At 47.6% G+C, this 12,906-nt stretch overlaps 1 protein-coding gene across 6 annotated transcripts in view; it reads left to right on the forward strand.

Annotated features, from left to right (window-relative positions):
- Positions 1-12,906, forward strand: part of MYH10 (myosin heavy chain 10) — a 242,765-nt gene that overhangs the window by 154,306 nt on the left and 75,553 nt on the right. For all 6 annotated transcript variants that reach the window (XM_068262757.1, XM_068262758.1, XM_068262759.1 and 3 more), the window contains 3 exons: positions 2,721-2,819; positions 4,986-5,129; positions 5,216-5,311. In XM_068262757.1, the coding sequence (XP_068118858.1) occupies positions 2,721-2,819; positions 4,986-5,129; positions 5,216-5,311 (339 nt within the window). The remainder of the gene's footprint in view (positions 1-2,720; positions 2,820-4,985; positions 5,130-5,215; positions 5,312-12,906) is intronic.

Raw genomic sequence — 12,906 nt, forward strand, 5'->3', positions numbered from 1 at the left:
AGTTTCCATCTTGGTTACCTTTGAATGAAGCTAATCCTGACATAATTTCCTCCCTCACCTCTTGCTAAATGTGTATTCGTCACCCGCCCTCCCCCCAGAGTCTTCAGACACTCTGACTGAGGTCTGTACTATGAAGTGCACTGTCTTATGTCATTAGAAGGAGGGGGAAATAAAGGGAAGAGGAGGAATATATTTAGATAAAGACCCCCAGAATGCAACTGTTTGGCAATGGCACCTATAGGGAAACTGAAGGGATAGAGAGGTGGAGGCTGCCATATTTATTTACTTTTAAGCAATACCAGTTGCCTGGCTATATTGCTGATCCCCAGCCTCTAATACTTTTAGCCATAGACCCCTGAACAAGCATATGCAGATCAGGTGTTTCTGACATTATTGTCAGATCTGACAAGATTAGCCACATGCTTGTTTCTGGTGTGATTCAGCCACTATTGTAGCCAAATACATCACCAGGACAGCCGGGCAACTGGTATTATTTAAAAGGAGATAAATATGGCATCCACCATATCACTCTCACTTTAGTTCCCCTTTAAAGGGCCAGTGCTACTAAAGTATGTGATAACGCCAAACCATAACAGCAGAAAAAGTTTTGCAAGTTTTGAATGCAGGATTAGCATCTTTATCACTTAATACACTCAGACCAGTTGCTGTTGAAATTAGATTTTTATGGTGACAATCTGTTTTTCCAGATCCAGTACTGGTTACGCCATGTTCATTTGTGTGTACAGGTTACTTCTTCTCCCAGAATGTTGTATGTGATTATTTCCGGCACCTTGGAGTGTGTGCGTGCGTGCATGTGTGCGTGCGTGCGTGCGTGCGTGCGTGTGTGCGTGCGTGTGTGTGCGTGTGTGTGTGCATGCGTGTGCGTGTGCGTGTGTGTGTGTGTGTGTGTGTGTGTGTGTGTGTGTGTGTGTGTGTGTGCGTGCGTGCGTGCGTGCGTGCGTGCGTGCGGCCATGCAATAGTCTATTATTTATAGGGACCATGAGAAGGGCTTTCATCCCAAGCTTCAGAATTTCGCCTCGCAATCGATATAGTAGGGAAATGAAATATCATTCCTCGGATTCCGAGCTGTGCCAAGGGTAAGATGAAGTCTTAATTAAAACCACATCATCGCATTTTTCTGGGTTTTCCAGGGGCCGCCCGCATCCCGCTTTAACCCTTTCAGACTAGTTTTCAAGTACCACAAAGTACAGTAACCCACAGCAACATGAATTCGTCTTTCTGTCTTCTGAGTTTTGATTGGTTGTTGTACTCCTACTGCCTTAAAGAGAACCCGAGGTGGCTTCCTAAGAATGAAATCCGCACACAGAGGCTGGGTCTGCCTATACTGCCCAGCCTCTGTTGCTATATCAATCCCCCCTAAGTTCCCCCCTGCGCTCTGCCTCATAAATCACAGCCGCTCTGACGGCACGCAGTAGGCTGTGTTTACCTCTGTAGTGTCACTCTCGCCGCTCCCCGCCTCCTGCATAGCGCCGGTCCCCACCCGCGTCCCTTCCCTCCAATCAGCGGGGAGGGAAGGGACGCGGGCGGGGACTGGAGCTATGCAGGAGGCGAGGAGAGCACGCAGAGTGACATTACATCGGTAAACACAGCCTGCTGCGACACGCTGCGTGTCGACAGCGCGGCTGTGATTTATGGGGCATATATAGACAAGTTACTTGTTATAGTTAGTTTTTCATCTCGGATCCGCTTTAAGGCGTGTAGGCTATTGGCCTTCAGCACTCGATCCTGGTGGTGCTGCTGCTGCCTCAAGCTTTTAGGCACACTGATTTTCTGCGAGGGTTCCTTCCCTTAGCCATTGGAATTAAATTTCCACCACAAGGCAGAGGTGCTAATTTTGGTCAACCCTGGATTTCTCCAGTACTTGCTTCATGGCTACCGTAGTGGCTCTGTGCCCACAAAGTCCCCACCATACTTCACCCCACTAGGCAATCCATTTCTTGACTTTGCCTACGAGGAGGTAGCAAGCTTGGAACCATTCGGCTCCCTTAGTCTGTACGTTGCCTAAACCTGTTTGGGTTCCAGTGTCTGAAAGGTGAATAGAGCCTAATAAGATCACAACACTGACTTGCCCTGACCATTGCTAGTGGTGATTGGGAAGCAGGAATTTTGTGCACCAGCGGTACCACAGAAGTTTGGGCGCTGACATAGACGCCCATTGACATTTCTTCTACCCATAGAAATTTGGGTGCCAGGGCAGTTGCCTAAATGTTTAGGTTTTGCAAAAATTGTTACCAATATTTTACTAATGAATATTACCACTGTAAATAGTAGAATATCTATAATGTTACCGATATTCTACTATGCTCTCTTGTCAGGCACCCAAATTATCATTCCTTTTTTTGTAGAGTACACAGTGAGTGAGGAGGACGTTAGTATGTCAGAGCAGAAGTGGACATGGTAGTTTGGATGTATTTATATATGGAGCTAGAAACGCAGGCAGTGCATGAGGTGTGACCTGATTTAGAGTCCATGTGTGGAAGTTTGGAGTGTTTTGTCATGTTGTTAGGAAGCCAGTGAAGAGCTTGAATCAGCAGAGTTGAGGCATCAGAAGACAAGTAGCGAGTGGATTGTAATTCCCTATCTCCCTCCCCCCATTTGTCCCAAGTTTGGTTCTCCTCCTCGGTTTGGTATGCAGAGCGATTAGGTGTAATGCTCCTACCCTTTCGTGAAGTTTGTGAACCTTAACCTCCACCTCCAGACCTGCTGGAGAAGTCTCGAGCGATACGCCAAGCCAAGGATGAGAGGACCTTCCATATATTCTACCAGCTTCTTGCTGGTTCTGGGGAGCACCTTAAATGTAAGCTGTTTTCATATGTGTCTGTTGGTGGCCACGTTCGTTGTGGATGATCCATCGGAAATGTGCTACTTTTTAAGTCACTCTAATGCAACAACAAAAAGAACACATACGGGCCTACACGACATGATGCCATTTTAATATAAAAAGCACACGCACATACATATTTCACCGATTGTGTGAAAAGTGGAGCATGCACGGGCTGGAGGTGATCAACCGGAACACATTCCGTGGCCAGCGGCATGAGACAACCCTCGGTCATAGACCAGTATGTCAGCTGCAGGCAGTGTACGTCCCACCGCTACACCTGAGGTCACGTGTCACTACGCGTTTCAGGGACTACCCCCTTCGTCATTCTGATGTGGTTTTCAAAATACTAAAAAGGTTTGCCAAGAGCGGATATTTTCAGAGCTTCCTCTCTCCTTAGACTTTCAGCTGAGATGCTCGTCTGTTGTGGATGTTTTTCTTCTCTGATTTCTCCCGGCTCTTGCCTCAATAGCTTAGTTTACTCACCACCTAGTGCTACTTGGTCATTAAATTCAATGTACAAAAGTGCCAAAACAACTTATATTTATAGCGACTCTGGAGTAAAATGAAGGAATATGGTAAGGAAGTACATAATCAGAAGAAGCCTAAAATGAAACTTCAGGTCCTTCCTGATTGGCCGTTAATCCATCCAACACTTTAGAGGAGGGACTTACCCTTGACACTGCGGAACTGCCTCTTGACTTAGGCCTCTTTTCCACAAGCTGCTGACAGGCAGTGAATTCACGGCCTGTCAGCTGCTCCCATCCACCAGCCGGGTGCTTGCTAGTGCTCGGCTCAGGAGGGTGAACAGGAGGCCCACTGCTCAGACGCAATATGAGACTTTAAAGGGAACCAGAGACGAAGCACCCTCATGTATTTTGCCATATAGATCAGTGGGAATATTAGAGAAAACGCCTACCTTGCTTTCTGTTTCATTCTGCACTGCTCAGCCTGCTTGTTATCAGACCTGATAAAATCCCCGTTCTCTCCAAATATGATCTCTGATCATTTAGTGGATTATCATATGTTGGTCAGGCTTACATCATGGTCACTTTAATGACTAAAGGTGGCCATACATCTAGTGATTCCGATTCAATAATTTTATCGAATTGGATTAAAATCGGTGACGCAACATGTCCATCCGAACAATTTTGGGACCAAATCGAACAAATGTATCCATTGGACATGCTGGAAAATCTTGCTCGGCAGTGCTTGATTGGGTGCGTAACGGTAACGGCATTCAGTATTGCAACAAAGGAATACTGAACCATCTCTCTCTGATCAGATTTGCTCAGAGAGAGATCTGTCTCATGATGGACCTGCACATACACAGCTTGATGTATAGGCACCTTTAATGTACTTACAAAGTACCCTATCCTAGGTTGAGAACCCTCAGCACACCCTTTCATCCCCAATGACCCATCTTATCTGCTGCAGCAGATATTGGGAGGGCCAAGTTAGAGCAATAGTCATTCATTTTAAACCACTTACTGTGTCTGTGCTCCCTCCAGCCATATACATGTCAAACTCCAGCCCGCGGGCCAAATCTGGCCCTCAGAGCCATTAAATCTGGCCCCCAAGTGGCTTCCCCACGTTGCATTATGTTTGGCCCACTCTACACAACCAGGGAAGCTATATTAGGGGTGAAGCCCTAGATCAGGGTAACCTTTTGGGGGAGGTCGGGGGAAAGCACTAAACACTAGGTAGCTGTATGGAGGAGGGTGAGGGCCACTAGACACCAGGGAACTGCATAGAGAAGGGAGGGGGGCTAGACACCAGGGAATTGTATAGGGGAGGAAGGAGGACCATTAGACACCAGGGAGCATTATAAGGGAGGGAGGTGACCACTAGACACTGAGGTCGGCCCGCGATTAGGTCCCAGTGTACAATTTCGGCCCACTTTGTATTTGAGTTTGACACCCCTGCATTAGATGGTGCTGCACTGCAGATAGTAGATGACTTCTCTATTGGAGATGTTGTCTACAGTTTGAACCATAAGCTGGAGGAATCAGAAGCATTGTCTGCAACAAAACTGATTAATAAGACATTGGGGAAAAAGATACTTCATTAAAAAAAACAAAACAGTAATTATAAAGTGTGTGTTTTCATTCTGGTAACCTCCCGTTTTCCATCCATCTTCAGCTGATCTGCTGCTGGAAAGTGTCAACAACTACCGGTTTCTGTCCAATGGTTACGTACCGATCCCGGGCCAGCAGGACAAGGACATCTTCCAGGAGACCATGGAAGCCATGCATATCATGGGCTTCTCTCATGAAGAAATCCTTTGTGAGTAATGCTGAGACTACCCTTCATGTTGGTAACCGGCTCTCATGGAACCACGGTTGATATTGATTGGGTTCCTCTCTCCACAGCCATGCTTAAGGTGGCCTCCTCTGTTCTGCAGTTCGGCAACATTGTTTTCAAGAAGGAACGGAACACCGACCAGGCGTCCATGCCGGAGAACACAGGTGGGTTATTCTGGTATTGCAAGGCCTGTTGTAGCTCAATTTAAGCTGACCACAAACAAATCACAACTGCTGCATGGGAAGAGCAGGCCCGTTGTGGTCAGTGTGCGTGTGTTACCTTGCTAACAATGGCTTTCTATAGAAAGGGGAGGGTAGGAGGCGCCCAAGATATCAGTATACACACTATAAATAGGTAAGAGGTCTTACCTTATTGAGGTTTAGCTTCAAAAATGCGAATTTTTTCTCTCTTTTACAAATACCTGATTTTATTATGCACAGCAGACAACGCGTTTCGTGGATACAATCCGCTTCATCAGGTCAATTTCAAGTGCCAGTATAGTCACAAGGTCACGAATAGCGCCTCTGTCTATAGAAACAAGGTCCTGTATTCAAAAGGAAGGGAGAGAACACCGGCACTGCTGTCATTTCTCTTTTATTCAAAAGTCCATAGCATAAAACATGGCAAATTGCATAATAAAAGTCATAGCACATACCATTAGTGACTGTAGATGTGGTGGGTGCGTGGGGTGAAGAGACTCACAGCTGTTTTGCGCGTCTGTGCTTCTACAGAGGCTGCAACGGGGTGCTGGCGTGGGCTAACATATATATGTTTACTCTATGCTAGCGTGCGGCGTATTGCCGCTATAAACTCCGCCTCCCCGGCCATCAGGACCCGTCTGGTAATTGGCTGCTCGGAAGCCGAGTTCAGCCTCGGGTGGGTGATGTCAGGTACTCCCTGACTACGCTGTCAAGAAACAAGGTCCTCCAGCACCCAAGGCTGAGATACCAAAGTGCGCCCCTCCATCCCACCCCAGCCATCACACACTGATTGCTATTATGCTAAGAGGCGCCCCAGGGCCGCCAACCCCTCCAACACCTTAATCTCTAGTTATCTGACTTGCAGTCACTGCCATGTTTTCCCTTTTCTTATTTCTCTCTGCTTCAAGCACAATAGGGGAATGATAGCTGAGTGAGTTGTGCACCCCCTCCTACACTGCGCCCTGAGGCTGGAGCCTCTCTCGCCTCTGCCCGGCCCTGTTGCTTACTTTAAAAGTAGTTTAGATTCAGTTCCTCACTAGCGCACTAGTTCATGAAGGTGTCCCTATAAAAGCCAATAGATCCAAACTGAAGTCCGAGAAATTCACAAACTCCTCTCGTTTATTGATGTAAACCAATTTGTATGGAAATGAACCTTTCAGATTCAAAAATCCATTGTGTAGCCATGCTTGCCTGCAGCTGTGTGCCTAACTGCACAGGCTTAGGTCCAACCGAACCTCTGTAACAGGCTGTAATGTAACAATTGCTCATCAGCTACTTCCTGCAATGTCTGCATTCCCGAGGAGGTGGGGGATCGTATTTACTGCATTCAGGGATCGTTTTTTCTTCCTACTTTGGGTAAAACATGGTCACATGGGACTGACCCATCCACCAGCTGAACGCAGAGAGGATAGGAAGCAAGCTGCACTGGCTGCAGTAACAACTTTATATGGCCCATGAAGCAGATATTCTGATATTTTGCACATTTGCTTCTATATACTGTTTTATATCCGATTTAGCAACCTGACTTCTGTTAGAATAATTACTGTTTCAGTTTATTTTGTCTTTTTAGGCCTCTAGGGGGGTCTCTTGAGGAAAATCCATCAACAAGTTATAAATAATGTTTATGTAGTGACAGCTGCCTGCCCTGCAGCCTCTGCACACCCCATAAATTCCACCAATCCCTGGTGGCACCATATAAACTGTGGATCGTACCATCCTCACTCCTTCGTAGGGCCGATTGCAGGCTGCAGCCCATCCCTACTGATAACTCTGCCTCTCATCGGCCTCCAGAAGGAGGAGGAACCACGAGCCGGGGGGAAGAAGGGGGGGATATACTTAGCTGGTTATTTTGATTGAGCCCAGGCTGCGGAGAAAGAACCCCAGGCCAAGAATCCAAAGCCAGTCTGATGAATCCCCGGGAGACCCGTCCCGGCCAAGAGAAAACACTTCTCCACTCTAACTTATTGTTTCCTGCCAAAGAGGCGCCTTTAACCCCACAGTAACCCCGAGCAACGGCCGCTATCATCTGTTTCTCTAGCACCCCAGCTATGTTAGCATATTGGGGCTGCAGGTTGTGTCCTGCCTGCTTGGTCTTTCACAAATAGTGGAATGCAGTAAATTATTCAGGATACCCACTTTTACGTTAAGTATCCTGGTTTCAGCTTCAGAAACACTTCCTATAGCTACAGTGGCTTGCAAAAGTATTTGGCCCCCTTGAAGTTTTCCACATTTTGTCACATTACTGCCACAAACATGAAACTATTTTATTGTAATTCCACGTGAAAGACCAATACAAAGTGGTGTACACGTGAGAAGTGGAACGAAAATCATACAGGATTCCAAACATTTTTTACAAATAAATAACTAAAAAGTGGTGTGTGCGTAATTATTCAGCTCCCTGAGTCAATACTTTGTAGAACCACCTTTTGCTGCAATTACAGCTGCCAGTCTTTTAGGGTATGTCTCGACCAGCTTTGCACATCTAGAGACTGAAGTCCTTGCCCATTCTGCTTTGCAAAACCGCTCCAGCTCAGTCAGATTAGATGGACAGCGTTTGTGAACAGCAGTTTTCAGATCTTGCCACAGATTCTCGATTGGATTTAGATCTGGACTTTAGCTGGGCCATTCTAACACTTGGATATGTTTTGTTTTAAACCATTACATTGTTGCCCTGCCTTTATGTTTAGGGTCGTTATCGTGCTGGAAGGTGAACCTCCGGCCCAGTCTCAAGTCTTTTGCAGTCTCCAAGAGGTTTTCTTCCAAGATTTCCATCCATCTTCCCATCAACTCTGACCACCTTCCCTGTCCCTGCTGAAGAGAAGCACCCCCAGAGCATGATGTTGCCACCACCATATTTGACAGTGGGGATGGTGTGTTCAGAGTGATGTGCAGTGTTAGTTTTCCGCCACACATAGTGTTTTGCATTTTGGCCAAAACGTTCCATTTTGGTTTCATCTGACCAGAGCACCTTCTTCCACATGTTTGCTGTGTCCCCCACATGGCTTGTGGCAAACTGCAAATGGGACTTCTTATGCTTTTCTGTTAACAATGGCTTTCTTTTTGCCACTCTTCCATAAAGGCCAACTTTGTGCAGTGCATGACTAATAGTTGTCCTATGGACAGAGTCTCCCACCTGAGGTGTAGATCTATGCAGCTCGTCCAGAGTCACCATGGGCCTCTTGATTGCATTTCTAATAAGCGCTCTCCTTGTTCGGCCTGTGAGTTTAAGTGGATGGCCTTGTCTTGGTAGGTTTACAGTTGTGCCATACTCCTTCCATTTCTGAATGATCACTTGAACAGTGCTCTGTGGGATGTTCAAGGCTTTGGAAATCTTTTTGTAGCCTAAGCCTGCTTTAAATTTCTCAATAACTTTATCCCTGACCTGTCTGGTGTCTTCTTTGGACTTCATGGTGTTGTTGCTCTCAATATTCTCTTGGACAACCTCTGAGGCCGTCACAGAGCAGCTGTATTTGTACTGACATTAGATTACACACAGGTGCACTCTTATTTAGTCATTAGCACTCATCAGGCAATGTCTATGGGCAACTGACTGCACTCAGACCAAAGGGGGCTGAATAACTACGCACACCCCACTTTGCAGTTATTTATTTGTAAAAAAAATGTTTGGAATCATGTATGATTTTCGTTCCACTTCTCATGTGTACACCACTTTGTGTTGGTCTTTCATGTGAAATTCCAATAAAAATGATTCATGTTTCTGGCAGTAATGTGACAAAATGTGGAAAACATCAAGGGGGCCGAATACTTTTGCAAGCCACTGTATATATTGCTAAGTAACCCTATCCTTTCACTGAGGCTTGGCCTAGGCTGTTTATTATGCTTCTTAAAAACTTCAGCGCTGTGTGGTATTTCAAGCTAACCTATCCATCACCAGACACCCTTCAAAGTGCAGGCTTACCAATTTCTGGAGAGACCCAGATTATAAGGTCTAAAGGTTAAGATTTATCACCACAATGATCACTTTCCTTTCTCATAAATCCTCGGAGTTCCGTATTGCAGCTTCTCTTCATTTTAGCAACAACCGCTTCAGCATAAAAACAATCCTAACCGGGACAAATCTAAGTGTACTCCGTTAAAAAACAACACATTTATTGCACATCCAGGAACAGATGATGTCCCTGATGATGTAATAGCGAAACCGGTCGGGATTACGGATGGTAGATGAGGACGGCACTCCAGTGATTAGTGACCCGCGAGTTATCCTTGAGGGTCCCTGTCACAAGGGGCAGGAAGTGAGTACTGTGATTGTATCTGTTCGTGGATGTGCAATAAATGTGGTGTTTTTTAACAAAGTACACTTAGATTTGTCCCGGTTATTATTGTGTGTCACCTGAAACTATCACAAAAAAGCTCTTTAAAGACCGAAACACTTGTACAGGACAGAAGGAAATCCTAGAGCAATGCATCCTGTATGTATTTAGAGAGTTTAGTCACATGAGGGGGGCTTAGACAGGCTAATTACTAGTATAATTTGATCTCTCAGGTGTCAGCTGGCTGCTGCAGCTAATTTGTAAACACAGAATGTTAACCCTATGCATGTTTCCATGAAAGCAGGGACTAAACACACTGCAGGTTTATTGCAGGATTTGGATCAGCTGTAACAAAGAATTGTTTTTCTTTAAAGGTTATGCTGTTGCTTATCTTTCAGAGCAGACGGGAAGTTCTGGGGTCAGGTCCACTTTAAGCTGTGGAACGCCTCGATTAGCCCGGCGTTCTCTTTGTAATTGCCCATAGTCCTTTGGAGAAATGCAGTCTGTGGAAATCTGCCTGGGCACTTCGGGGTTAAATCTTCCCGGATGTAATTTGGAGTAACCAGAAAAAGAATGTTTTTTAGGTTTCCAGCAAATCTCTGGTTACAGTTGAGAAAACATCTGAAATTGGTGAAGGTTTTTGGACGAGGAAACTGCTCCTCTTTCTATTCTGCGTTTTGTTTGGAGAGACTGGTGTCCGCGGGGAAGCTCGCATAGCGTACGGCTGAAGTAACCAATATTAAATTACCATCTTTTCAGCCAAGCAAGGGAAAAATGTATCTGATGCCACAAAAGCTGAGCGTGTAACGCCGAGAACACTGCAGCGGGGGAGTTGGGAGGAATGTGGGGATCACTGCAGCATGGCGGGGGGGGAGTCGGGAGGAATGTGGGGATCACTGCAGCATGGCGGGGGGGGGGGGGGAGTCGGGAGGAATGTGGGGGTCACTGCAGCATGGCGGGGGAGTCGGGAGGAATGTGGGGGTCACTGCAGCATGGCGGGGGGAGTTGGGAGGAATGTGGGGATCACTGCAGCATGGCGGGGAGAGTCGGGAGGAATGTGGGGATCACTGCAGCATGGCGGGGGAGTCGGGAGAAATGTGGGGGTCACTGCAGCATGGCGGGGGAGTCGGGAGGAATGTGGGGATCACTACAGCATGGCAGGGGGGGGGGGGAGTCGGGAGGAATGTGGGGATCACTGCAGCATGGCGGGGGAGTCGGGAGGAATGTGGGGGTCACTGCAGCATGGCGGGGGGAGTTGGGAGGAATGTGGGGATCACTGCAGCATGGCGGGGAGAGTCGGGAGGAATGTGGGGATCACTGCAGCATGGCGGGGGAGTCGGGAGGAATGTGGGGGTCACTGCAGCATGGCGGGGGGAGTTGGGAGGAATGTGGGGATCACTGCAGCATGGCGGGGGAGTCGGGAGGAATGTGGGGGTCACTGCAGCATGGCGGGGAGAGTCGGGAGGAATGTGGGGATCACTGCAGCATGGCGGGGAGAGTCGGGAGGAATGTTGGGATCACTGCAGCACGGCGGGGGTAGTCGGGAGGGATGTGGGGATCACTGCAGCATGGCGGGGGGAGTCAGGAGGAATGTGGGGATCACTGCAGCGTGGTGGGGGAAGTCGGGAGGAATGTGGGGATCACTGCAGCGTGGCGGGGAGAGTCGGGAGGAATGTTGGGATCACTGCAGCACGGCGGGGGTAGTCGGGAGGGATGTGGGGATCACTGCAGCACGGCGGGGGTAGTCGGGAGGGATGTGGGGATCACTGCAGCACGGCGGGGAGAGTCGGGAGGAATGTTGGGATCACTGCAGCACGGCGGGGGTAGTCGGGAGGGATGTGGGGATCACTGCAGCGTGGCGGGGGAAGTCAGGAGGAATGTGGGGATCACTGCAGTGTGGCGGGGGGAGTCTGGAGGGATGTGGGGATCACTGCAGCGTGGCGGGGGGAGTCAGGAGGAACGTGGGGATCACTACAGCGTGGCGGGGGAGTCGGGAGTCACTGCAGTTCTGTATCAGGCGGCCAAGGAACCGCTGCATAGATTCTATTAAAGGGGGCAGGATGGTGATTGTTGGGTGTAAATGGACAGTGGTGAAATGATCAAAAAAATTTCCATTCTTCATCAATGTGTTAATTGTAAGGCTTGGTGGTGTATTCTCCACAGTCAGCATGCAACGCATGAGCTGGCGTGGAGGAGGTACACACACTAGCACCAGGAAACAGGCTATCCCTAGTATAGTGGAGGGGAGGACTGACTCCAAAAGGAGATTGTGGCGCACAGAGCCGGTGCAGATCTGACAGCCACAAACAATGCTTTCGTTATAACGTCTCAGCGCAAAGTAGCGCTGAGCGCACAAACCAGAACTGAGGAGATCAGGACAGGTAGACAGAATGAACGCTTGCTAGCTAGCGGCTACTTAGCGACAGCAAGCGTCCAAAACCAGACAGACTGGAATGAGGCAGCCAATGCGATGCGGCGATGGCGTGCCTCACAAAGACAGGACAGGATAGTCAGAAAATAGCAGGATTAAGATAGATGAACGTAACACAGATAAATATACAATAAGTATGTTTTCCTAGCATATTACAATTACAGCTATAAATGAAACTATTTGTAACTTCTGCCTAACATATGTATATATCGGCAATGAACCGATATATGACATAAGCAGGAACGCTGACTAAGACTGGAGTAATACAGGGGACAGGACTCAGAAGGATTCGCTATCTCTTCGCAGAGATGAACGCAATCCACAAACGGTAACAGAACAGGATTCAGAAGGATTCGTTATCTCTTCACAGAGATGAACGCAATCCACCAACAGTAACAGAACAGGATTCAGAAGGATTCGTTATCTCTTCGCAGAGATGAACGCAATCCACAAACGGTAACAGGACAGGATTCAGAAGGATTCGCTATCTCTTCGCAGAGATGAACGCAATCCACAAACAGAACCAGGAGCAGGGTAACTACCTCAGCACGGGTGGTCACGGTACGCGCAACCTACCAAAACGTGCTGGAAGGCTGACTAACTGCACACAGGATATAAACAGTTCGTGTACGTATACATCAGCGACACTGATGTATTAACGTATCACAAATACAAGGAAAATAATAAACGTGCTGGTATGCATATATATTGGCAATGAACCAATATATGATGCAAAGACCAGCAAAGTATCTTTAACAAGAAACACGATCGGGGGCTAAAGCGACAGCAAGGCAGGCTTAAGCTGAAGCTATGAAAACCCAAGGAAACCCTGCAGGAAGCAGATCTTTATACTGAGG

Source organism: Hyperolius riggenbachi, chromosome 12 (assembly GCF_040937935.1).
Source record: "Hyperolius riggenbachi isolate aHypRig1 chromosome 12, aHypRig1.pri, whole genome shotgun sequence".
Taxonomy (NCBI): domain Eukaryota; kingdom Metazoa; phylum Chordata; class Amphibia; order Anura; family Hyperoliidae; genus Hyperolius; species Hyperolius riggenbachi.